At 43.1% G+C, this 27,731-nt stretch overlaps 1 protein-coding gene across 2 annotated transcripts in view; it reads left to right on the forward strand.

Moving 5' to 3' along the window:
* The window catches only part of DYNC2H1 (dynein cytoplasmic 2 heavy chain 1), a 6,555,988-nt gene that overhangs the window by 1,742,108 nt on the left and 4,786,149 nt on the right, over positions 1–27,731 (forward strand). For both annotated transcript variants that reach the window (XM_044072582.1, XM_044072581.1), the window contains 2 exons: positions 4,310–4,449; positions 4,651–4,879. In XM_044072582.1, coding sequence (XP_043928517.1) covers positions 4,310–4,449; positions 4,651–4,879 — 369 coding nt within the window. The remainder of the gene's footprint in view (positions 1–4,309; positions 4,450–4,650; positions 4,880–27,731) is intronic.

A 27,731-nucleotide genomic window follows, 5' to 3' on the forward strand; every position in this document is an offset into this window, starting at 1 on the left:
CAGACAAGGCTTCTAAGCTGTTACCCACGACCACTATACTCCATGCCGACAAAGACACCAAAACCATGGAACGTCTGGGTAAGAAAAATTACACCTCTACTACCTTGTCCTTCAGCGCCACATATTACCAGACTCTCGTGGCTAAGCATGTTCTATTCCTCCTGGAAAAAACACCAACGAATTGGCAGACATTCCAGACTGTCATGCCAAAGCTTCACTGACCTCCCTTCTGGCCCTTACCTCCCAGGTTACCAGGAACTCGGTCAAGTGCAGTTATGATGCTGCAGAAGCCTCAGGTAGGTCTGCATCATCAGCTTCAGCATTAAGGAGATACTCATGGTTATGCTTACAACCACTTCCTGAGGACTTTAGGTCTAAGCTTATTGATGCCCCCAGGACAATACAGCATTGTTTGGAGCTAAAGGGGCTGACCTCTATAAGTCACTTCAGCAGAAAGTGAAAGAAATGCAGGACCTAAAACACCTGCTGGTTTCCCCAATACTGAAGTTTCAAAGAAACTACCCAGATAGAACTCATTTCATAAGAAAACACTTCCGTCCTACTACTTCCACAAGGCATAGAAAGCCTACAAGGAAATAACCCCCTTCTGCTAGAGCTTCTTCCTCCTCTAGCCAGAGGCTGCCCTTTCAAGATAGGGCAGGTAGCATTTGACTACCTGCCAACCTTGCTTTCTCTACCCCCTCCCTCTCTACCTTTGTCAGTCCATTTCTCTAACTGCCTCCCTGTGTGGACTCGCATCACATCAGACAAATGGGTCTTGACAATCCTTCAGAAAGGATATTTCATGTCCTGGCTCAACCCACCTAAAAGAAAAGGCATCCTACAACCTCCATCACAACTGGACCTCCTGCAACCTGTGTTGCAAGCTCTGCTGGCTCCGGGCACCATCGAACCAGTGCCTACAGCAGGAAAAGGAAGAGGTTTCTACTCCAGAATGTTTCTGGTACCCGGAAAGGACAGACCGTGGAGGCCTATTTTAAACCTGTCCCATCTCGATCTATTCCTACAGGTCCCAACCTTCAAAATGTTGACTCTTCCTACCCTCTTTCCCCTCCTCCTCCCGCTAAAGTTCATGGTTACCCTAGATATAAAGGATGCTGACTTTCACATCCCTGTAAGACCCACATAAAGGAAATACCTGAGGTTCTTAGTGGGTCAGTCTCGCTTTCAATTCTCTGCCTTGCCCTTTGGGCTTTCTGCTGCATCCAGGGTTTTCACAAAATGCTTGGCTCCAGTGATTCCTTATTGCAGGACAAACGGAATACACACATTTCCTTACCTGGATGACCTGCTAATTCAGGCAGGCATCAAAGAGACCCTCCTACACATCCACTTTGTAGTGTCACTCTTACAGTCCCTAGGATTCGAGATAAATTTCCCAAAATCTCACCTGGAGCCCACTCAAGACATTGTCTTCCTCAGGTGGCAAATTCGCACAGACTTGATGAAAGGCTTTCTTCCCCTCCCTAAAGGTGGAAAGCCTGACAGCATCTGCTTCTTGTCCTCCAAGAAACAGAATTCACAGCAAGGCAGTACCTCAGGCTCCTGGGCTACATGGCAGCCACTATACCTATGCTACCACTTGCAAGAATGCATATGAGAAAGCTACAGTGGTATCTCCGGTCAGTCTGGACCCAACACACCCACCCTGTGGAGTACAGGATCTCTCTCCTTCCCTGCCTCAAACTAGAAATCTAGTGGTGGTTGGCACAAGTGACCCACATCCCAGGTCTTCCCCTCCAACTACCCCAACCCGCACAGGTCATGCATACAGATGCCTCAGATTTGGGCTGGGTAGCAACTTTGGAACATCATAAAGTGCAGGGTATGTGGCTAGAGCCACACAAATGAGAACACATCAACTTTGAGAGATGAGGGCAGTTCTTCTGGCTCTTTGAGCCTTCCTTCCCTGTCTCCAACAGGGTCCCCTGAAGATTTTCACAGACAACACTATGGTCCTGTGGTATCTCAGCAAATAGTGAGGAACCAAGTCATACCTCATTTGCAGACTCGCTCTTCTAGTATGGGAACTGGCCACCTGACAGGCATTGACTCTGCAGGTGGTCTACATTCCTTCTCTTCTTAACACCCAAACAGACTGTCTCAGCAGAACCATCACAAACAATCACGAATGGATGGTTCACAGGGATGTCTTCCTGGATTTGGTCAACCGGTGGGGTATTCCTCAAATAGACCTGTTTGCCTCCTCCATCAACAGGCAACTTCTTGGATTTTGCACCAGGATACCAGACCCACAGGCAGTAGCAACAGATGCCTTTTCAGTTTAATTGAAGGGGAAGTTTCTATGTGCATCTTCCCCTTTCCCACTAATTCAGAAGGTCCTGCTAAACGTTTAGCAGGACAGACCAAAAATTTTGTTGGTGACTCCCTACTGGCCAAGACAGCATTGTTTCCCCATACTTCTACAACTGTCCAAGGGCAATCGCCACAAGTTACCCCTCAGAGTGGACCTTCTCGCACAGCACAAGGGATCCCAGATATACCCACAGTGGCAACTACTTCACCTCACCCTGTGGCTGATAGGATTCTGATCTCTTTCAGACACCTTTATGATGAGGATGCGCTAAATGTCCTGCAGGAGGCCAGGAAACCAAATATCAAAAAATCTTACCTTTTGTAAGTGGAAAAGGTTCACTATATGGTGTCACAATAGACTGTTGGACCCGCTTGCAAGCCACACTCCTTTAGTGCTGTCTTAACCTATGTGAGCTACTGCAATTTCAGCATGCCTTCCTCTGTACCCCCCCACTTTAGCATCCAGATTTCCTGCTAAGCTTTTTTTTCAAAGGGGTACTCCACCTCAGGCCTCCTAGGAAGCCATCCCCTCCACCATGGGACCTTAATTATGTTTTGGAAAAGCTTACCCTTCCTCCATTCGAGCCAGCAGACAAAGCCCCCCTAAAACGTTGTACATGGAAAACTACTACTTGTGGCCTTAACATCAGCCAGAAGGGTCTCAGAGGCACAAGACCTTATGGCCATTCCACCCTACCTAGTTTTCTACAATGACAGGGTTACTATTGGAACTAACCCTTCTTTCATGCTCAAGGTGGTGAATGACCTGTCCCTGAATCAGGCCATCCATCTACCTATCTTTTTCCCTAATCCACAGGGGGACAGTGAGATAGTCCTTCACTCTCTGGATGTTCATAGACAACTCAGGTTTTATCTGCATAAAACCAGATCTATCAGACAAGCAGACCAACTGTTTGTCTCCTTCCATCCCAGAGCCTTGGGAAAGGCAGTAACCAAACAGACTGTCTCGGTATGGATTTCCAAAGCCATCACCTTCTGCTACCAATACCATGGAAAATCTTTACAAGGCTTTGTCAAGGCACACTCCACCAGGGCTAATGCCTCCTCAGGAGCCTTCTTCAAAGGCCTGGATACCTCTTCTGTTCTGGAAGCAGCCACTTGGTCATCAGTACATACCTTCACCAAGCATTACAAAGTAGACCATATTTCTAGAGCCAGGGCTATCCTCCTTGGATTCCTGGCAACAGGCTCTAGGCCTCCTCCCCACCATAACCATAGATGTCCTTTTCCATGTTGCAGTATTCCTTCCCCTCCTATTACGTTGCATTTCCCTTTATGGATGGCACAGAACTGGCATTGCCCTTCCTAGGACTGGCTGTGACTTCAACTTTCATTTCTGAGGGCTGGTGCATGCGGATATCACTTCATGGCCCACGTTCCAATAGCCACGTCAGATGTCCTACGTGCACCACATAGGGACTGAAAATTTTTATATACTGGCTGGGCATACATGAAGCAAGAGGAGTAAACCCACATGTGGAATACTGCAACATGGAAGAGGAGGAGATCTATGATTATGCTAAGATTTTACACAACTTTTCTTTAATCCTGGTCACAGGATTGTCATTGTGTCACCTATCCCGAAGGCATTAATAGGCTGTATGATAGTTTCTTGAGGTGAAGCTTGTGCTCAGGTGCGACTGTTGTCTGATTTGAGAATGTGGCATGCGTCAGATGCCCTTTCTTTAACTGGAAACTCCTGCAGACTTCTGATCACAGCCTAGTGATGCTCAGACAAAGGAGCCAGCAGTACAGAGTAAGTATTCCTGTTCTGTAGGTCATGAATAATTTTAACATGTGCTGACATGCCTGAAGAGCTAGGGGAAACCAGAATCAGAGTAAGGATTGTGTACACCACTTTTAGATGTATTTTCTTATCTTGACAGATTTGTGCCATGTTTTGTATTGTAGTGTACTGCAAAAAATAAACTTCCTTTCATTTAAATTTTAGGGTTTTCGAGTAAGTGATATGAAGGCCTGGAGGCAGCACTGGAATCATCAGCTTTACAAAGCACTGGAACATCAGTATCAGATGGGCTTGGAGGCATTGAATGAGAATCTGGCAGAAATCTTAGTTGATTTAACTTTCAAGTAAGAGTTTCAAAGTTAGATGCTGCTTTTTTAAATCTATTTTTTTGTGATATGTACTTTGTATTAAATGATTAGAAGGCATTGGTTGTATTAATTTTGTACTAAGTGGTTATTTCTTGAATGAGAACTTAGAGAAACGTTTACTTTAGTCTTGGCTGAAGTCTAAAATGTCACTCATTTTACTGTCTTCTAACCTTACAGGCAGGGAAGGTTGCAGTTTAAGCCTCCTTTTGAAGAAGTACGGGCTAAATACTACCGAGAAATGAAGAGATTCATCTCCATTCCTAATCATTTTAAGGGGGTGAGCGATCCTGGAGAGGAAGCTGTTTTCACAATAATGATAGACAGGAATGCAAATGGCTTCTTAACAATTTACAGGAAAGCTGAAGATCTTTTCAGAAGATTAACTGAAGTTCTTGATAAATTTAAGGTATGCTTTATGATTAGAAAATTGACAGAATAACATTTGAACATCTTTCATATTTATTGTGATTAGGTTTTGAGTTTTTATACTGAATCTTCTAATAGTTCATATTTTCAATTACCCTTTATTTTTCATTTTTTTCAATTCTTTTTTTAAGAATTCTTAGAGTAGTTCATCAAACACCCTCCTCTGTGGGTTTGTGATTGAGTTCATCCTCTTCAGCATTTTTTCTTAGAATGTTTTAAGCTTACGAGTGTCCGTGTTGAATGCCAGTACATGCTATGGCATTGCATGTCATCACACATGTAATCCCAGAGCTCATTAGTACTTTTCTGACACTCCTACAGTTTGGATCTCATTCTGACACATGTTGATGAAGTTCTCACATTCACTACCTAAATGTAAATCTTTTGCTTGCACTTTTGGATGATAAATTACAAACCAAGACTCACAATGGAAATACGTTTTCTTCCTGGGAGAGAAACACAAACTCGAGCATTGTCACAAGTGCCAGTAGTTCATAACAGACGTCTGTAGATGTGATAGAGACTTAGCTTGCTACTAAGAAGAGGATGAAGGTTCTTTTTTTGATGGGATCAGTGGCAGGGCCCATGCTCAGTCCCATGCCTCTGCCAGATCATCATCAGAAAGATTGAGAATTAGAGGGTAGGCATTAGTTGGGCACTTTTAGAGGTGAATGTGCTTCAAAAATGTCCCTTCAGTCTCTGTAAGTATTTCTGATATCCCTGACTAGTAAATGTTCCAGTTTGCACTTGTCTTCCACGTTGACAGTAGGAGGGGCCCAGTATAGTTGCCAAAATGCTCTTTCCTGTTTTCATGCATTCTTTCATCCATTTCATAAAAATCCTTTTTGCGGTAATGGCCTTTGTTGCAAGTTGAGCAGAGTATCCTTAACTTCACTGTCACAACAACACTCTCAAACTGATTTTGGGGACCCCTTCACATTACCAAGAGAGTTTGTTTCTTGGGTCTGCCCCATAGCCTCCTACCATAGGCTACCATGCCTGGTATAAATTTCATGGATGTAACCAAGGCATTTTCGCAACATATAAGATGCTACAAAAGATTTGTAGATGATGTCTTCTTCATATGGGAGGGCAATGAAACAGAATTAAGTTCATTTATTGAATATATAAACCAAACAACTAATTTTTTTAAAATTTGAGGGGAAATGGTCCAAAACAGGGATCGAATTTTTGGATGTATTTATAAATAAAGATAATGGAAGACTTACTACTACGCTATATTGAAAGGATTGTAGGAAAAACAGTCTTCTTCATTGCACAAGCATGCACCCTAGACATGTACATCAGAACATAATTAGAAATCAAGGAATAAGGATATCCAACCTGACTAGTGAAGATGGTATATGTGAACAAACTTTACAACAATTAAGTAATGAATTTGTTACAAGGGGATAGTCCATGCAAGAAAGAGAAGTATTGAATGACACAAGGATGATAGATAGGAAAGGAAAAGGAAGACCATACTATGGCAATAGAAATACACATATTATAAAAACAGACCAGCATGGGTCAGGTACACAAATGAGATTGAATATACCATATTCTAGTAATAGTATGGATGTAAATAAAGTTATTAGTAAAAACTGGGCAATTTTAACCACAAATGAAGAAATATGTAGTATTGTAGGTCAACAACCAAGATATGGTTACAGCAATAGTAAATCTCTGAAAAGATTGCTATGTTATAAAGAGACCAAAGGAAAGAAAATAAAATCTGATAGACAAGGAACTTTTCCCTGTGGAAATTGTAACCAATGTTCATATATGCTAGGTTCCAATAGCTTTAAACATCCAGATAATGAAAAGATATATACTTTTAGACACTATGCAGACTGTAAATCCAGGAATTTAATATACTTAGCTAGTTGTGTCAAATGCTCTAGTTATTATATAAGTAAGACTAATCGTGCCTTAAGAGAGAGTAAGAGAGCATGTTTATGCTATTAATAAAGAAGTTGAGACCAATGCTCTAGCTAGACACACACTAGAACATGATCTAAGTCATAAATTTAAATTTATGGTGATAGAGCTAATAAGTAGAAGCAAAAGAATAGGGAATATAAAGAATTATACAGAGCAACAGGAAATAAAATGAATAATCAGGATGCAGTCAGACAAAGGCATAGGTTTGAATGAAAGAATCTCTGTAAAACCTTTTTTAAAAGATAGACCCTCGAAACATTAAATAAATAAGTATGAAATAACTGTCACAACATTTTATTTGATGAGTCTTTAGATGTGTAATTAACAGTAAGTTTGCATTTGAACAGTTTTGGAAGTGAATGGATATCAGAGTAGGTAATTGTTTCAGACTGTATTATTTTATATATATTTATATATATATATATATATATATATATATATATATATATATATATATATTTATTTATTTTTTTATATATACATTTTTTATATACATTTTAGAAACAAAGTAGATCTTGAATTATTTAACACAGTGAATTTCCATTGAAAAGTTTGTCTTTGATACCATCTAGTGTGCAATAATGGTATTTACTGAGATTTTAAAAGTGGTTTTGAAGCCTTCTGAAGTTTTACAGTGAATTTCCATTGAAAAGTCCATCTAGTGGGCAACAATGGTATTTACTGAGATTTTAAAAGTGGTTCTGAAGCCTTTTTGGCACCTTTTTTCATTTAAATACACTCTGAAAATTGTCATTAGCTATATGTCTGAAGAAGGGTTTGGTTAAAACCCGACAGCGCTTACATTGTTTTAAAGTACTGTGAAGAATAAAGGACTATAAATTAAAGAGCTGTGGTGATACCGGACGTATATTTTTCTAGCATTTTCACGACATACCCAGATCACCTCAGCTGACACTTCTCAACACTGGGGAGTAATGCTTAAACTCCAAGATCCTCTGAGATTGACAAGCTTCTCACTTTGTCATGGAGAAATGAACCCATCGACCCTGAAAAGGAACTCCATTTCTGTCATTTGTGTCTGTGCTGTCATACTGTGTGTCACTACCTGAAGTCCATGACCATAGATGAGGAGTGGGGGCTTATATTGACAGTAAACTGCATGATTAATTCTGTGATTAAAATTTTCACTTTACTGCCATACTCCAGAACTTTGACTGGAGTACAGTTGGTGCTATCACTGCACTAATTTACTGCTCTGTCTTCTGATCCTCTACCCTCACTTGAGAACATGACTCAACTCCTCTGCCTTTATCTAAATGGTTTTCTTCTAAACTGCTTTGTAGTTAAATTCATGCTTATTTATTTAGAGCCTGTGTAAACCCAGCATTATTGTATAATTTTTTATATATGTAAAATTTATGTAATGTTAACTGAATTTTTTGTATTGCCTTTGGTGTTTGGTTCTGGCCACTGGCTATGAAATAGGATCAGATGAAAAGTGGGCAAAGCTTGACAAAGTTGGATGTCTCTCCTGTTAGCTTTGTGCATTGCAGGTAATTAAAATTATTTTTTTAGAGATTAAAATAAGATAATTCAATATGGGTTTCAGTGATTAGAGTGCATTTAGGGTCCTGATACTTAAAGGATGTTAGAAAAATAGAGACTTTGGCTAAAACTGTTAATGTGGAGGAGATTTGTACCAAACAAAAATATATAGGGAAGTGTCAGAAACCACAGCAGTTTTCCATGGATAAGTTAATTTGGCTGAATGTTAAGAAAGTACCAGTAGCTTGGATAAAGTAAAATTTAGGTTATGGCACATATCTGGGTTCCTGGAAAAGGTACATAAAGCTGTTGCAGGTGGATTTAATTGATGGACACTGCCCCTCCCCCCAAGTCTCCACTTATCAGTGCCCAGTCAGTCCATTCATTCTGGGAGACTGGCATTCTGGAGCTAGGTGAGAAACCTGCAGGCCATTCATTCCTGTCTGGGAATAGCAATCAACCATCCATTTCCTGGCAATAGTCAAGTGGTAGGGGACAGGCATTTTGCTGGGCCTTGGCGGCAGCCTATCCTTCCTTCTCCCCTCATCTTAGGAGCCCCCCCCCCTACAGCTCCTCCAAGCTCAACCATTGCTGTCCCTGTGAGGAAGCATGCCTGCACAGTCCTTTTTTCCCTCAGCTACTGGTCAGCTGATGTACAATAACAGAGCAGGCTTGGCAGGCTTGAACTCCTTGTGGTAATACCTATTATCCTGCTAGATGTCACCCTTGTGGCAAGCCTGAGATGCCCCCCCCCCCCCTGCAAGTCAGGATGAGATAGACATTCCTATCCTTTCTGACCAGTTCTATAGGCATTCAAGTCACTGTGTGAACTTGGGTCACCTGCATGATAGTCAGGACTTTCTCTCTTTATGCCATAGTAGTCTAGAATATTGAGTTTTTATATAACTAGCAGGGTCACCTTGATGCTGATTAAGTAACTGGTGGCTGAAGTGAGAAACAGAATGGAGACATTTGGAGCTCAAGCAGAGAATTTGGATCAGCATCTGGATGCAAAGGAGGATAATAAGACTTGCAGAATGACTCTTAAGACCATTTGGAATTGAACAGATTTTCATTTTGTTTAATTATTATAGCTTTAATTTTGTTCACCGGTTACTTAGTGCCATTTAGAAGGAAATGTTTGTAAACAGACTTGCATATATCTGATGTCTTTCTTAAAAGTTGATATTATGCTGTACATTAACTGAAGGAATAATATAGAAAAATGAGCAATAACATTTAGTGAGACTACATCTGTTAAACTAAGTAAAAGTGGAAAGTTGTTCAATGTGATTTTAATGATTGTTAGCAAGTTACTTAGTGTATTTAACTGGGTAGTGTTAATAACCAAATATGTATACATTTAGTGGCAATGCTGAAATTTAATATTTCACTATTTTCTCTATATTCACTGCAGAGATGATGTGAAAGAATGAACTATGTTGTTTAATATGATTGTATGTTGATTATAGTGGGTGAACATTGGAAGGATCTCAAAGTAACTGTAATAATTGGTAGCGCTAATTAATGTATTATGGGCACAGAAATGTATTTATTATTATTTTATTACATTTTATTGACCGGGAATGTCCAACTGGGCCAGAGGCCCGTTTTCAGAGAAAGAGATGCATTTTGACGTATGCATTTTTTAATAGAGGAGAGAAGTAAGGGATTTTGAATTTAATTTATTAATCAGTGGAAGCTTGTGTACGAGTGTAGACCATAATGCAGATGGATGGAGACTAATTTGTTTATTTGCTGTAATTGTTAAAAACTGTAACAGACTGCAGTATGGAAATGGTACTGGCTCTCTGCTATTTTTTTTGAATATATAATAGCAAAAAAGAAATGTGTCTCATATGGTCTGTTGGGGGTTTCTGAGCAACAAATTAAGAAAAATGTTTGATAATAGCAGTGGTATGTTAGACTGGTAGGTTGAATGCACAGAAATGATGTGACATTGAAAGATTAAGTGGCAAAAATGACTGAGCTAAATGTTAGAGCCACTGGGGGGAATGTAAACCCAAAATGAAAAGTAACCTGTAATATATTTGAAGGAGCACTATAATTTAAGGAAGGGAGGAATGGGGGAGACTGGGAAATGTGGGCAGCATATTTTCTAAGGGCAGTATGGCATGTTTGCATGCATAGTTGAAAGAGAGAGAATAGGATATTGGATAGGAGAACCTGCTAAACTTGAGTATCACTATATATGAAAATCTTTATCCTACAAGAGTGTGCTGATATATAAAACTGAATGGGTAAAATAAAACTGCCATGAATGTGGGTACAGAAGGAAAAAGATTACTGAAAGTTGGAACAGATTGAGCGGGATGTTCTCAATCTGGTAGGAAGCATTCATTTAATATACAGCGCAGATAATATTTGAGTTGTGCGACAAAGTTAATTCGTGGATGGATTTCTGGTGGGTGTAAGAAACATATGAAAAGCAAATCTATGGAGCTCTATCCTCCTCTAAATTTTAAATTGTTATTTAGTAATGATCTATATAATTCAGCCTGTTTTGTAGAAGAGGGTGATCCAAAGTTTATCTGGTCAGTCTTGTAAGGAATAAATGCAAAGAAAGCGTACATATCAACCAGAGTCAACACTTGGTCTGTACAGGAATGCGAGAGAAAAGATTCCACGTAATAATGGAGGAATTATTAAAATATTTTTTCAATTGTGTTATACATAATGAAAGTGCATGGAAAGAAGTAATAAATGGAATAAACAACATTTCATTCAGACCACCTGGCTGAAGTGGACCTGAAATTGAGAGACAAGTAACAGGCTGATAGCAGCTGAGGCAATATTCGAATTGCTGAAGGGCAGAATTGTTGACATGGAAGTTACAGGTAGAAGAAAGAAATTAATTCATTGGGATACTTGAATTTGCTGAAGGAAAGAACTATGCAGCTTTCTTGATTAAGAAACTGAATGAGTAGATTTTAATGAATGCGGCTGACAAAGGAGGAAATATAGATACAGAGAGAGAGCACTTTGGATGTATTTGCAGTAGAGATCAATGGCTTGATACCCCAAACTACTTTACTAATGCATGCTAACCCTAACCCTACCCCCTAACTCTAACTCTGCACCTTACCTTAGAAAAACTCCATACTGCTACCACTATCCCAAGGCAGACACACACACATATGCATCAACACTGTTGCACAACACAAAATGTATCCCCTTACCTAACCCTAATCGACAAATGCATTCCCACCCCTAATATCAGCCTTTGTCTACAAAATGAACTGTCAAGAGAGTGAACTGTCAGTCAAATGAACTGTGGCCATTCTGATACTGCACTTAAAACTGTCAAGATAGTGAAGTGTCATGCAAATTAACTGCACGTGTGTTTGTTTGTGTGTGTGTGTGTGTGTGTGTGTGTGTGTGTGTATGGATCTACTTCAGTAGATTGAAATACCATAACACCGAAATTTAGAAACTCTGGACAAAAAGACCGCAAATGAACATCAATGTGTTTTAACAATGCCAAAACTTTTAAAAATTGAAACACCTAATGCACGTGTCCGGAAGCACTCGGAGGTTTTGAATGGAGACTGTGCTGCAGTTAGAACAACTTTTTCATTTAAACACATCATGTAGGGAAAAATGTTGCATTTTTAATGATTGTGAACGGAGATCACAGTACAGTGAGGATTTTGAAATTTACCCAGTGTAGTGTGATCTCAAGGTTGATGTATATAATTTGCAAGGGAGCTTACCCCGGCAAAAACATTGAAAAAGTGCGTGGTGTGTGTCTGTGTGTGTGTGTGTGTGTGTGTATGTATGTATATATATATATATATATATATGTATATATATATATATATATATATATATATATTATATATATATGTGTATATATATATATATATATATATATATATATATATATATATATATATTTATTTATTTATTTATTTATTTATTTTTTAAGTGATGTGTTTAAATGTAAACATTATTTTTCTGATTTCAGTTCATTCTTCAAGTGCTTCCAGAAATGCACATTAGGTGTTTCGATTTTTAAAAGTTTCAACATTGTTAACTTTAGATCTGAAGTAGGATATTCATTTGTCTGCAACCTGTGGGTTATGGATCCGATATCGGATCCGAACCGGCATGGTTTTCCAGCTATGGATCCAAGCTCTCAGCTCCTCCCCTCACCCATAATGCCCTGCTCTACCCTCATGACCTCAGATCTCGTTTGCCGCGCTGGTGACTGGATTTGTATTCATAGCTCTCAGCTAAGTGGTTATTTATTACCTGTTAAAACAGAAAATTTAAAGTTTTTTGTGTATTTCTGTGTGAAAGTTTAGGTTTCCCTCTTTGATAGTTTTATTTTGAGTTAAATTAAGTAATTTTTTTCCCTCCCCTCGCTGTTGCGTAGAGTGTGTGTGTTGGGCCTGTGTGTCTTTTTGTTTAAGTTACTTTTAGTAGCTTTATAGATTATGGCTGATCAGCCTAAATCTATTTTCTCAAAATGCTCCGAGTGTGGCCATAAGCTCTCACCGGCTGATGGCCACACTCGGTGTGTTAAGTGTCTCGGGGTTGAACACCTCACATCTGGTTGTTCCATTTGTGCAGGGTTCAACCCCAGGGCACTGAGGGAGCGGAGGTCCAAGCTTGTCTTGGCGGGTCTTTTACCGCCAGACTCGGCTCCGGCCTCCGCTCCTTCGGGAACAACTGTGGCTACGGTTGTTCCCCCTGTGGCACCCCCTCCTGCTCCTGGGACTCAACCTCCCGTTTCTGGAGAGGAGAGGGATGCTAGAAAAAAGGACGGAGGAGAAGCACCACAAGCGGCGGGCCGAGACCTCTGTTTCGGCCCGCCAGCCAAGCGGGCTTCTCCCCCGGCTCCGTTGTCGGCTCGGTCTCCTCCTTCTCGGCTCCGGTCCCTGTGTGCTTTTCACCGGGTCCTGAGGAGGAGGAGACCCGATCTCCGTCGAGGCTATCGAGGAGGCACTCCAGGCCTACCTTGGTAGCCTCGTCGAGATCTACATATAGCCTTTCTGATGCTGATCTGGACGGATGATGAGAAGGTTCATCCAGGCCCAGATGCAGATGGGAGTGCTCTTGCCTCCCCTCTGGGGAGCTCAACACCCTTTTAAGCCTATTGCTCCTTCTCCGACCCGCTATCCGGGTTCGGAGCAGCTGGAGCCGAGCAGCCGAGCCGGGGTGGGTCGGCGCCGATAGTACTGGTACCGGATCCGACCCTGCCCTCGAGTGCGTCGGATCCGACCTCTCGGAGCCTGGATCCGAGCCTCGGATCCGGGGGGATCAGTGCTCCTTCGGCGCCGTCTGTGTCGGGGCGTACTGTCGCCGGATCCGCGCCGGCGCCGGCTCCGGTCCACTCTTCGGATCCGAGGGGGAGCCGATTGTCGGATCCTTTGGTCGAGGTCGGCTCCCCTTCGGCTTTTGATGTAGTGGAGAGGGCTCTGTTGAGGGTCTCCGGACCCCGGCACTTGTTCGGCTCCGTCCAGCGCTCCCTCTGCACTGGGCCAGGCTTCCACCATCCGGCCCCTGGGACAGCCCGTTTCTGTGCCCCAAGTTGCTCCTATGGAGCAAATTGCTGCTTGCGGGGACTCCTCTGGCAGCCCCCCAGCGGTGGTCCCTCGTAAGCATACGTGCAAAAGGAGGCACATTGACTCCCCCGAGTCTCTCACAGAAGACACGGACTTGGAGGAAGGGGAAGGCTCCCCACGGTCACCCCCCGAGGATGTCTCCTTTGGAGACATCATGGAAATGCTCCGTATAAGGGGGTGGTCTGCCCCAAGTCTTCCTCGGACGAGTCCGTGTTCTTGGAGGCATTTGAAACGGGCCCGTCTACCTCTTGGGTGTCCCCCCCTGCCGACCCCCTGGTGGACCTTATTACCACCAGGGCGTGGAAGGAACCGGACACCGTGGAGCCAATTCCCAAAAGACCGGATAGGATCCTTAGTCCGCCATCCGACCTGGCCCATTGGAGTAAGGGGCCTCCGGTAGATGCCATGTTGACGGGCGGCCACAAAGAGGGAACTGGCTCAGGAGAGTCCTCAGTCCACCCACCGAGCAAGGAGTCTCGGATGATGGACCGCTTGGGGAAGCGGATGTTCAGTTCGGCGACCTTCTCGGTAAGGGCGCTGAACTATTTGGCACATGTCATTAGGATGCAGCGAGATCTTATTAAGGAATACGCTGCATCCCCCCCCGAGTCCATTTCGGAGGAGGACAGAGTTCTGCACTCCACCCGTATGGCCACTCTTAGGTCAGTTACAAATACTTCTGCGGCTACTCTCCCATGCAGCGGAAGGCGCCGCTAGAGCTGCTTGGGACAGGACTGGTCACTAGGCGTCAGGCCTGGCTCCGTCACTGCGATTTTCTGAGCCCTTCAAAGCGTTGTTTGCGAGCCCCCCCTTTGATGGTTCTCCTCTGTTTGGCAAGACCGTTCGCGAGGCGTTGGCCCAGAGCGAAAAGGACGGAAGACGCTGTCTGCCGTTGGAATCCGCTTCTCTGCACCCCAGAGGCCCTATTCTAGGAACCAAAAGGGTCAGAAGAAGATGTGGTTCGAAGTCGCAGCAGTCCCAGCCTGCTCGGACAACCAGTCCTTCCGTGGCAGAGGAGGACAGGGAGGACGCCGCCCTAGAGGCAGAGGGGCTCCCAGAAACTTCGGGTCCAGGGAACCTTTCTCTGAGCGGCCCGCGCAGCAACCCTGAGGGTTGCCCGACTGCTCTACTCTGGAGGCAGTCGGGGCGTTCGGGGCACCTAGCGGCATGGGAGTCCATAACATCGGACCGCTGGGTTCTCCAAATCATATCCAGAGGATATCGCATTCCTTTCCTTCACCTTCCAAAGTTGAAGTCCCTCCCCGGCGTTCCACCCGGTCAACGGGAGGCCGCTTTGCCAGAAATTGGCCATCTGCTAAAGAAAAGTGCCATCCAGCCCGTTCCCCAGACCAGATCGGATCAGGGTTCTACTCCAGATTCTTTTTAGTGCCAAAAGACGGGGAACTAAGACCAATCCTAGACCTCTCTCTCTTGAATCTGGCAGTCCCCAAAGAAAAATTCGGAATGGTCACTCTGCAATCTATTCTCCCCCTTCTGGGAGACAATCACTGGATGTGCTCGATAGACCTCAAGGACGCGTACTACCACATCCTGATGGACAGGCGCTCAGGAGGTTTCTCCGCTTCGGCTGGGAGCCAGTCACTACCAGTTCGGGTCCTTCCCTTTGGTCTCACCACAGCCCCAGGGTGTTCACCAAAGTATTAGCAGTGGTAGCGGCCCACCTGAGGCTTCAGGGGTGCAGGTCTTTCCCTACCTGGACGACTGGCTTCTTACCGCCCCAACAAGGCATCTACTTCTATTGGCCTTGAGACTCCTTTCTCCATCTTGCTCCCTTTCTGGGCATCACAATAAATACAAAGAAATCCAACCTGGCCCACACAGCTCTTAGATTTTATAGGGGCCAGGCTAGACACAAGGAGTTTACGAGCCTTCCTCACTGCGGACAGAGTTCTAAATCTGCAGCTCCAGGTGCGGGCCATTCTCCATTCAAGTTCTGTTCCGGAGTTGGTCCTGAGGGCTCTAGGGTCCATGGCATCGGCTATAGCACTTCTTCCTCTTGCCAGGCTCAATATGCGCATTCTACAGTGGACGCTCTTAGTACAGTGGTCATACCTTGCTCTCCCCATGCATCATCCCATAGCGATCAGCAAGGCTTGCAAGCGGTCCCTCTTGTGGTGGCTCCACTCCCGGATCTCCACAAAGGCCGCCCATTTTGTGCTTCTCCCCCTCTCGCCACGGTAACCACGGACGCCTCCCGCCTCGGGTGGGGGGGGCACTTTGCGGGCCGGACCGTCCAAGGCACGTGGGGCGATTCAGAGACCTTACTGCATATCAATGTTCTAGAGATGAGAGCAGTGCTCTTAGCGTTGCTAGCACTTCAGGACTTTCTTCCCTTGGGAACAATTGCGATTCAATCGGACAACATGTCTGTTGTCTGGTACATCAACAAGCAAGGGGGAACAAGGTCTTACCCTCTTTGTCGAGAGGCCATGAGAGTTTGGGAATGGGCAATCTCCACCAATCGCTTTCTAATAGCAACGCACATTCGGGGTCGGTCCAACATCCTAGCGGACAAGCTGAGTCGCACCATTCTGACCCCTTACAGTGGTCTCTCAATTGTCAAGTAGCGGACGCATATTCGCACGGTGGGGAACCCCTTCATGCGATCTTTTGCTTCTCCCTCAAACACCAAGTGCGACAGTTTTTCGCTCTAATACCTCCTCCCGGAGGTACCCCAAGAGACGCTCTGGTGCATGCTTGGCCACCCGGTCTTCTGTATGCCTATCCACCCTTGCCTCTGATGCTCCAAGTTCTTCAGAAAGCCTCTCGGGTGGGTTGCAGAATGATTCTCATTGCTCCATTCTGGCCTCGACAGATCTGGTTCCCCTTCCTAAGGTCTCACTCGGTGAATCCTCCTTGGATTCTAGATCCCATCCCGGATCTGATATCCCATCCATCCTGCATTCCTCCTCCGAATCTGGACAACCTGAAGCTGACCGCTTGGCTGCTCCAGTTCCACTCTTGATAAGGACTCCCGGTATTTCATCACCGGTTAAGGCAATTTTGGTGGCAGCTCATAAACCATCCACTAGAAAGGTTTACGAAGCAAGTGGAAGCGTTTCTCTTTGTGGGCGGGCGGCAAGGCCTGAATCCCTTCACGGTTCCTCTTCCTTTAGTGCTTGACTTTCTAACCACTCTCTTTAACGATGGTGCCAGCAGTTCCACAGTCAAAGTACAACTGGCGGCAATTTCTCACTATCACATTGGCCATGACTCTAATCCTCTTATGTCAGCCAAATTGTGTAAAATTTTTCTTAAAGGTACTTTTCTTCTCAGGCCCCTATAAAACAAGCAGTTCCTCCTTGGGACCTCTCTCTGGTCCTACAGGCCTTGACCGCCCCTCCTTTCGAGCCAGCGGCTACGGTGGATCTCAAATTCTTGTCCTACAAGACAGCCTTTTGGTAGCCATTACATCAGCCAAGAGAGTTTCTGAACTTCAAGCATTATCAGCTAAACCTCCTTACTTGGTATTTCATCCGGACCGTGTCTCCCTCAGGATTCTTCCTAAAATCGCTTCTGAAGCAAACATCAATCAGTCCATTAACCTCCCTGTTTTCTTCCTAAATATGAAAACAAAGGTGAATATAAGCTACATTCACTAGATGTTCACAGGCAACTTAGATTTTATCTGAACAGGACAGCTGGTCATAGGCAACCCGACCAGCTGTTTATTTCCTTTGCAAAATTCAATTTGGGCAAGCCAATCTCTAAAGTTTCTCTGTCCGCTGGATTTCACAGTGCATTTTATTGGCTTATCAAGCTTCAGGAAGGCCGCACGGAGGGTGTTCATGCCCATTCAACCCGGTCAGTATCTACCTCGGCAGCCTTCAAGGCTAGGATTCCTCTAGATGATATTTGTGCAGCAGCCACGTGGGCTTCATCTCATACGTTTATTTCCCACTATAAGTTGGATCTTGCATCTAGGGGTAGAGCATCCTTTGGCTCCGCAGTGCTCCGGAATATCCTTCCATGATGGCCGCCCAAGATTCAGGTAGCTGGGGACTCTGTCCCACAGGTTGCAGACAAATGAATATCCTACTTCAGATTTAGAAGTTATGTACTCACCATAACGTTCCATCTGAGTAGGTGTATTCATTTGTCTGCAACCATCCCGCCCTCCTATCCCCCTGGCCTTTCAGTTTCCTGCATATTCTATGTTACCCTTTTTAGGGTGTTGTTGCTTTGGCAAACTCGATCTGAGGTCATGAGGGTAGAGCAGGGCATTATGGGTGAGGGGAGGAGCTGAGAGCTTGGATCCATAGCTGGAAAACCATGCCGGTTCGGATCCGATATCGGATCCATAACCCACAGGTTGCAGACAAATGAATACACCTACTCAGATGGAACGTTATGGTGAGTACATAACTTCTAATTTTTGTTCATTTGCAGTGTTTTCCTCTCGGGTTTTTAAATTTCAGTGATATGGTGTTTTGATCTATTAAAGTAGTTTCTTATATATATATATATATATATATATATATATATATATATATATATATATATATATATTTCTAATATTTATTTTATCCTTCAAATGGATTAGTCCTTCTAGGCTAGTAGACTCATTTCAGGGTTATTTACATTACAGTGCAAAATTTAGCCAGGGCATCTGGAAACTTCTACCCTTTTCAATAGTGGGATTTTTTTACGTCCAATTGAGCTGCCACCAACACAAGAAAATGGCAAAGTCTCATCCGAGGAATGCATAAATGCACTCATTTAGTTAAAAAAACTCAAAATTTTGAAAAACCCACAATGTTGAAAATTCAAAGTATTGAAAATAGGACCTTTCCCCACTGTTTTGCGATCCTGGAGTTGGTTTATTTTTTAGCAGGGGGTGCCCACTGGATTGAACAAATTTTAAATATTTTGAGTTTTCAACGTGTGTGTGTGTGTGTGTGTGTGTGTGTGTGTGTGTGTGTGTATATATATATATATATATATATATATATATATATATATATATATATATATATATAAAACTATTGCACCTTTTGTAGGTAGAAGCTCAGCATTAGTGTTGAAGTGTGTGTTACACTACAGTATGTTGAGCTAAAAGATCACTTAACTATAGAGTTGACTGCTCCTTTTTGTAGCAGGGTAGACAGTGGTGTGCTGCCATTTTGAGTGTTTAGTTTGACTCAGTTTGGGCAAATCATTACTTGTCTTGTCATACATTGTCTGTATTCTAGTATATAGTCAGACAATTTTTCATACTTTGTATAACCTATAGTTCCCAAAAGAAGTAAAGCAATTAGGGAAAGCTATGGTTTTGCTGTTATCAGACCAAAAGCATCCTGTGAAAGTAAATTTTCATTATGTTAGGCATTAACTTTACATAATCTTAATAATTTACATCAACACTAATGCCAACATACAGAAACTTTGTAACATGTTTTATTTCACAGATACCAGAGCATAACATTACTATGTATGGTAATGATATACTTCTGCTAGATGCCAACAAAGTACATCAGTCCCTCCAAACTTATCTACAAGCAAAATTTTCTGCCCTCTGTATTTGGGTCAGGGGTAAAAAACAACTAGTCAACAAAGCTAAGACCAATCCTGTCCTTTTTTCAAATGCAAGGAAACTTCAAGTCACTACCTGACTTATTAAAGACTTATCAGGCAATTCTATTTCCATTGTAAAAAAATGGGAATACCTTAGACTAGCACTGGAACCCTTCCTTAATTTCTCTAACCATATTGGTAAAATTACTTCCGAAGTTCTTTTTCAGTTAAAACTGCGCTCTTAGACACACTACCTCCTCTACTCAGCAGCATATAAAACTATAACCAAAAATGTGTTAACCTGTAAATTTGACCATGTCTCATCTCTACTGATTATGCATTCGGTCTACAACTGTCAAAAAAACTACTGTCCGCTGAAGTAAAAATACGTACATTTGCTCTCCTTTATGAACAAGGGGCACATTGTTGTCAGTTACTCCAGGTAATCCACTGGCTTCCACTAACAAACAGGGTTACTCTGTTACTGTGGATCCTAGTTTTCAAAATTCTTGTAAAGGTGTTCTGCCCATCTCTGAAAAGAAAACTCCCTCTAATAAGCCAAAATTACTCACTAAAAGGTGCTTTGGTGGTGTAGCAGTATAAAGCCTTGACTAAGCCTCTGCCGACCCATGTGACTGAAAGAGTGGCAGGGAGAGAGAGGCATGCCCATTCTGAGTGGGAGGGTGTTGGTCAATGACGTGCTCTATGGCAAGTCATGATCCCTAAGAGGGGAGTTGTCCTTGGATATGGTTGACAGTGAAGGAGTGGGAAAGAGTGGTTGGTGACGTATATATTTACACACTTATACATAGTGGATACTTTACTTTAGTACTAGTCTTTTATAAATGGTGTATATAGTTCATCACTTATTACTGAATTTGCTACATCTTCTTTAAACACGCTTGTATTGACTTGTCTTGTAGTCTCTTATTTTTTCTGTACTTGGGTTATAGCTGAAAAAGGTCAGTAGACCAGTCCATTTACCTGAATCAAACTGAAAAAAAATAATTTCCACAGCAGTAATGCAAGATACTTGGTTGATAAGCCTTTACAGTTAAAAACTACTAAAATGACTGGCTGCCCTTTTTTCTAGACCATAAGTTTGGAGACAGGCCCTTCAGTGAGCTTGCCGCAAACCACATGAGAAGAGTCATTAAGCATCCCATACAGCTTAAAAAAAGTACTTTGGTCCTCTGGATTAAAAAACACACACACACACACACACACACATATATATATATATATATATATATATATATATATATGTGTATGTGTGTGTGTGTTTACTATCATTTACTTGAAGTGGACTTGGTCGAATGGTTGTATGATCGACTCATGTCCACAAAACTCACATTGCCGAAGTCCGGTGTTGCTGAAATACATGTCAAATTTGAACTAGGACCGAACGTTAACATGGGTCGAGATAGGGGCGAGATTTGTACTTCGGCAATATTGGAGTTCGACATTGCCAACTTTCGAGTTTTGGATTTTGCTCGAAGTGGATTTGACCAAGTCCACTTCAAGTAAATGAGCATGCTGCATTAACTCACAGTCACTGGAACAGTCAAAATATGTCATAGGGTGTTTTCTTTTACTGTTGATTTACAGTCGGATACAGATGGGAATTGACTTTTGTCTTGTATTAAGCTGGATTCCACAAAAAAAAAAAAAAAAAAGTTAATGTTTTATTGGCAGTACACTAGCCCAGCAGTTAGTAGTGCTGCCTCACAGCACTTGCTTTTTCAATTCACTTTTTGGCTTATGACCTTTGTGTGTGGAGTTCGTACATCCTTCCTGTGTGCATTTTTGCTGGTTACTTCAGTTTCCTCCCGCATTCCTGAGTTGTTTAAGTTTACAAGATCGCCTGCAGGTGTGTGCTCTTTGTTTTAACTGTAAGCGTTTGTGTGCTGTGTATTTGTTGTGTTTGTGCTTGGGTGTGTGCCCTATAATGAGCTGGCACCTTGTCCAACATCAGTTTCTCTTCTGTGTTACCACTCAGTGCTGGCATTGGCTTTGTTTTGCATGACCCTTAGTTACATTAGGCTGGTTATCAGACAACAAATTAAATCAAATTAATAGTGTTTCAAGTACATAATATTGTCAGACATTTCTGGGTCTACACTGAAACAAGCCAGGATGTCCCTGGGACACAAATCTCATAATTGTAGATGTGCTTTGGGAAGACTCTCTATCCTTTCTGTGATGCATTTTTCCATTCTGTAATGACCTTTTTGGAACAAGGCAACAGACATGCGCAATAGTTTTGTTTATCAGCCCTTAGATGCAGATAAAACAGCAGAAATGCAGAATGCAAATGAAAAAAAGAAAATTGACTGCAAAGAGAGACCATTAATATAAGTTTCTCATTTCACTGCTAGTGTAGATAACTTGATGACAATGACAGTATCATTCTGCAGCACTGGGAAAAGCAATCATTGTAAACGGATATAAAAATCTACTTGGTAAATTCATAGTCATTTTCTGAAGGCACACATCTGCCAGAATTGTCGGGTCTATATTAGAAGACCGAATGTTTAAGTGATCAAACACCTAAACATCGATCTTCTAATATCGAAAGCAAAAATCGGCGAATGGCCGATTTAATTCAGGGAAAGATTTCCCTTGGCCGTTCGCTGGAGTTTAGTTCCCTACTGTTGAGCGACCTCTGAGATGGGTATATTTAGTTGGAGGGGGGTGAAGCTCCCCAATTAATTTAGATGTAAAGTAATGTTTTTTGTGTTGTAGGTGAGGGACGAGTTTCCCTGGGATGTTCGACATTGTGCAGTTCAATATTAGAAGACCGATGTTTAGGTGTTCGATCACCTAAACATTCAGTCTTCTAATATAGACCCAGAATTCTCACATGCCGCCCCTCTTGTTTACTTAGAAAAGCTCTACAAATCTACTTCCTGCTAAAGAGCCTTTTTAGAAAGCATTACATAGTGAATCTTTGCTATGATAGCCAACACCTGGAAGATATTTGCTAGCAAGTTATGATTTCAAGACATATGACTTTTTTTTTTTTTTTAAAATAACTGTTTGTAGGCTATACCCTTTCTTCCTGAAACAGGAAAAAGTTGGAGAGTGGAGGTGAGAATTTAAAGGAAGTTTATATATATATATATATATATATATATATATATATATATATATATATATATATATATAGGTTCATAGGTCGGTACTAGGCTATCTGCCTGAGGGCATTTATAATCCTAGCCAGAGTGTGTCGGCTTTCGCCACCCCATTGATTAAGTCTGTCAAGCAGAGCCAATGAAGTGATCCCAGGGGTGTACTTTCTGTTACCCATCCACTCGTCAAGGCTTCTCTTGAAGACTGTTAGTGAGGGGCTCTGCCTAATGTAGTTAGGAATTTTGTTCCAAAGCATGGGGAGTCTCTGTGACAGGAATCTATCCCTCCAGCATGTTCTATTTATTGTTGTGGCGAGGTTTAGCTCACTAGAGTGTGTGGCTCGCAGTGACTTGGATTTCTTTAGGTGGAGCATGTCCATCAGTTCTGAGTTGGACATGGCTTTGTAAGTCAGGCAGAGATCACCTCTGAGTAAGCGATATGCCACTGAGTACAGCCGGAGTTTTTTCAGTCGGGCTGCATAGGACATATGTTTGAGGCCAGTAATCCTCTTGGTGAGGTGCTTTTGTGGTCTTTCAAGCTGTTGGAAGTGTCTTATGAGGTACATCCCAAATGAGGCATTGTACTCTATGATGGGTCTGATGAGTGACGAGTAGAGGGGCACTATAACCTCTTTATTTCTAGATGCGAACCCCTTAGTAATTAGATGGGCCACATAGAAGGATTTCCTAACTGCTTTGGCAATATGATTGTCAAAGGAGACATTACTATCTACCTGGGTCCCCAGATCTCTTATTCTGTATTAAGGGGGCTGCCGCCGGTGTGGTAATCCGTGGGTGTTTTGTTTTTCCCAAATGGGATGACTATGCATTTTTTGGCATTTAGCTTGAGGCCATGACTTTGACACCAGGTGTCTGTCTCAGTAAGGCCTTTTTGGAGGATGTCCGTGTCAGCCGGAGAGTCAGTTATGGCTCCCAGTTTGCAGTCTTCGGTGAACTTGGTTAGCCATAGTCCTCCTGTGTTTGCCTGTACTTCTGAGAAATATATGTCGAACAGTAGGGATCCCAGAACTGAGCCTTGTGGGACACCACTTGTGACTGGTTTAGAGTCAGACCTGGAGCCCGCTATTCTTACTGTGCGAGTTGTCTGTAAGTCAGTTGGCAGCCCATCTTGTGACGTAGGGGTTTATGTTCAGGCTGTTGAGTTTTTCTATAATACCAGAGTGTGGAATGGTGTTGAACGCCTTGGCGAGATCAAGGTCGTCTGTGTGAACCACCTATCCCACGTCTATGGCCTTGGTAACTGTCTCATCACATAATGGTAGTAATGGATGACCTATTACATCTTTTGATTGGGTCTGCTACAGGTGTCCACATGCACACTGCCACTTATTCGAAAAAAACAGTGCTTAAACTCCGACTAGCCTGATCTCCCATTTCTGCATAGCCTTACTAAACCTGACCCAATAAAACTGTATACCCCTACCAGGATATAAACTGTAATTCTAAAATTCCCTTCCATTTCCCAGTCCAAGTCCTCACTGCCTTACTCTAAAATTCCACTCTCCCTCCTAATCTTAAAGGGACAATCCCAGGGATTTTTTTGTTTTGATTCAGACTTTGTTTACATTTCAGGTTTGCCTTTCTGAGCATGCTCATTTTTGGCTGGGGGGGTAGGGTAAACGTACCTGCAGGAAGTTTCCAAGGTTTTAGACAGATTCCATCTCAAATTGCAGCTCTACTGACAACAGCTCTCCATGTGAGCCATTCATTAGTCTAACCTGTGCATTTTATCCATTGAGAAAAGTAGCCTTTCATGCATTTTACGACCAGACTGCTGCTGCTGCTACTCTAGAAAGCACAGCAGTAAAGCAATTCTTGTAAAGGGGCATTATTCTGTTTCTAAAATTAGTTGCTTGCTAGAGTATTTTGTTTACTCTTTAGTGCAGTGTAAGTCACATATTCACACAGAGGCAGGATTTTCAGATATGTTTGTTTGCATACTGGATGTTAGAATTCACAAACTCCAGTGTGGCACTGTTATTATAAGGACTGCTTAGAATTTACAGTTTGTTGTTCTGTACTTTCCCTCCCCCACCCAGAGACTATTAGTTGAATATAGGTTCATAGGTTCATAGGTTCATACTAGGCTATCTGCCCAAGGGCATTTATAAGCCTAGCCCATAGTTATGTGGCTTTCGCCACCCCTTTAGTTTGAATAAAAACTATGCCTATCATTTTTCTGTGCCTCTGTCAAGCAGTGACACTGAAGTAATCCCTGGGGTATATCTGCGATCTCCCATCCATTGGTCAAGATTCCTCTTGAACAAGGCCAGCGAGGTGCTCTGCCTCACATGTACCGGGATTTTATCCCACAGCATAGGGAGTCTCTGGGTGATGAATCTGTCCCTCCAGCACGTTCTATTTATAACCGTGTCAAGGTTTAAGTCTCCCGCCCTTGTGGTTCTGAGGGATCTAGATTTTTGAGGTGAAGCATATTCATCAAATCTGGGTTTGACATGGCCTTATATGTCAGGCACAGGTCACCTCTGAGCAAGCGGTATGAGACTGAATAGAGCTGGAGTTCTTTCAGTCGGGCAGCATAAGACATATTTTTGAGACCCTTTATCCTTTTGGTGAGGAACTTTTGGGGCCTTTCAAGCTGCAGCAGGTGTCTGGTCAGATACATTCCAAATGGGGCATTGTACTCAATCATAGGTCTAATGAGTGATGAGTACAGGGGACGATGACCTCCCTTGATCTAGATGTGAATCCCTTCATGATCAGGTGGGCGATATAGAAGGTTTTCCTAACTACTTTAGCAACATGAGTGTCAAGCGAAGGCTACTGTCAACTTGGGTCCCCAGATCCCTGATGACTTTTCTGTGCTCAGTGGATTGCCACCTATATGGTAGCTAGGGGTAACCTTGTTTTTCCGAAGGGTATGACTATGCATTTTTGGCGTTTAACTTCAGGCCATGGCTCTGGCACCAGTTATCCGTTTCTGTGAGGCCCTTCTGGAGGATATCTGTGTCAGATGTGTTTTCGACTATAAGCCAGTTTGCAGTCATCTGCAAACTTTGTCAGCCATAACCCTCCTGTGTTTGCTTGTACTTCAGAAAAGTAGATGCCGAACAAGAGTGGACCCAGGACTGAGCCCTGTGGGACACCACTTGTGACAGGCTTTGAGTCTGACATGGCTCCAGCAACTCTGACCCTGTGGGTTCTGTCACTTAGCCAGTTTGCAACCCATCTTGTGATGTATGGGTTTACATTCAAGCTGATGAGTTTTTCGATGATACCTGAGTGGGGTATTGTGTGAAGGCCTTTGCCAGGTCGAGGTAGGCTGTATGGACTGCCTTTCCCTCATCAATGGCCTTGGTGACTGTCTCGAAAAAGTCAACCAAGTTTAAGAGGCAGGATCTGCCTTTGACAAAGCCAAACTGGGTTGGATCCAAAGTCTGCAAGTTCCCTATGTCTTTATTTATGAGTTCCATTATGATCCTCTCCATGGCTTTGCAGATAAGGCTTGTCAAGCTAATGGGGCAGTAATTTCCAGGGTCTGTGGAGGCACCGCCCTTATGAAGTGGGACCACAGTCGCCGCGCCACTCCTTGTGTCGTATCCTGAGGTGAGGCTAAGATTAAACAGCTGTCCTAACTGTGGGTTTAATTCCTCGTTGAGTTCATGAAGCACACAGCCGGGGACACCATCCGGTCCCATGGATGCTGTGTTTTTGCCTTAGTGAGGGCAGTTCTCACCTGGGCGTTGGAGATGTTTGGGGGCAACAATCCTCTGGAATAGATATCTCTCCTTTTGGGGAGGGAGAAGTTTGCACTGAACCTGTCAGCCAGTATGTTAGCAATGTGTGTAGGTTCAGTAATTTTCACATAATTTTGAACTAATTCTGAGCATATCTGGGAGTTTCCTCCTAGGTTTCTAACATAGCTAAAGAAGGCCTTATGATTCTCTTTAGAGTCCTTGGCGATTTTTCTCTCAAAATTTGCCTTGGATGATTTTATGAGAGCTCTTAGTTTTTACTTATAATGATCAAAGGTGTCTTACCTTTCAAGGATTTTGCTCTATCTTGTAGTAGCTTCCTCCTTTTGTTGTAGAGCTTGTTTATGGCTGGGGTCCACCAGACTGGACGCTTGCCTTTGGTACAGAGAGTCTTAGTTTTGTTTGGGATTGCCTGATCCATGCAGTCCTGTAGGTGCTGGTAGAAGGCATTTGTAAGTGATTCAGCGGTTTGAGTAATGTTTACCACTGGATCAGGGGCCTTAAAGGAGACCACACTAGTTTTTAGAAGTGTGAAATCAGCTTTTGAGAAGTTTTTCACTGTGGTCTTTTTTGTTTGAGGTGGGGGCGGGATGAGGACCTCCAGCGAGATTAGTTTATGATCTGGTCTCACCAGTGAGGGGTATACTTCCGGTGTTGAACATTTTGATCCCATGTTCGTGATGATGAGATCAAGTATGTTATCTCCTCTTGTGGGGATGGTGACTAGTTGTTCCATGGCATTTGAGTTTATGAACTCCAGGAATCTTTGGGTTAGAGTGTTCGGGCTTGAGTAGTGTTCCCAGTCTATATTAGGGTAGTTGAAGTCACCTAGTATGATGGTGTTTGGAGATACATTTATCCCCTCCAATGTTTTCAGGAAGGCCATGTGAGGTTCCTGAGTTTGAGAGGGTGGCCTGTAACATGCTACAAATTGCAGAGCAGTCTTGCCTATGGTTAATTGCACCTGGATGGTCTCCGATGCATCGTGCGTTGCCACCAACCTTGAGGTGTGGGTGTCCTTTATGAATATGGACACCCCTCCTTTCTTGGTGTTGTCCGGATTTTGGGGCGGAACGCATGATATGAGGTGAAACCTGTTAGTGCTGGGGTGCTCTCAGGAGCCTTGAACCAGGTTTCTGTCACAGCACAGACATCGATGTTCTCCATATTGAGAAGGGCCTCAAGTGCGTGCATCTTGAGAGTGAGACTTCTGGCATTGAGCAGCATTACCCTTAGTTTTTTTCCTTTTTGGTGTTCTAGGGTGGTAGGTTTAGAATTTGAGCCTTGCCTAAAAAGGCACTATGGGGTGGCAAGAGCCTTTGCCAATATCCGGAAGCCCAGGGGTGACAGGTGCAAGCCGTCCCTTGCAAAGCAGCGTGGCTTGTCCA

This window comes from Protopterus annectens, chromosome 5.part0 (genome assembly GCF_019279795.1).
Source record: "Protopterus annectens isolate FY-2018-M chromosome 5.part0, PAN1.0, whole genome shotgun sequence".
Taxonomy (NCBI): domain Eukaryota; kingdom Metazoa; phylum Chordata; order Ceratodontiformes; family Protopteridae; genus Protopterus; species Protopterus annectens.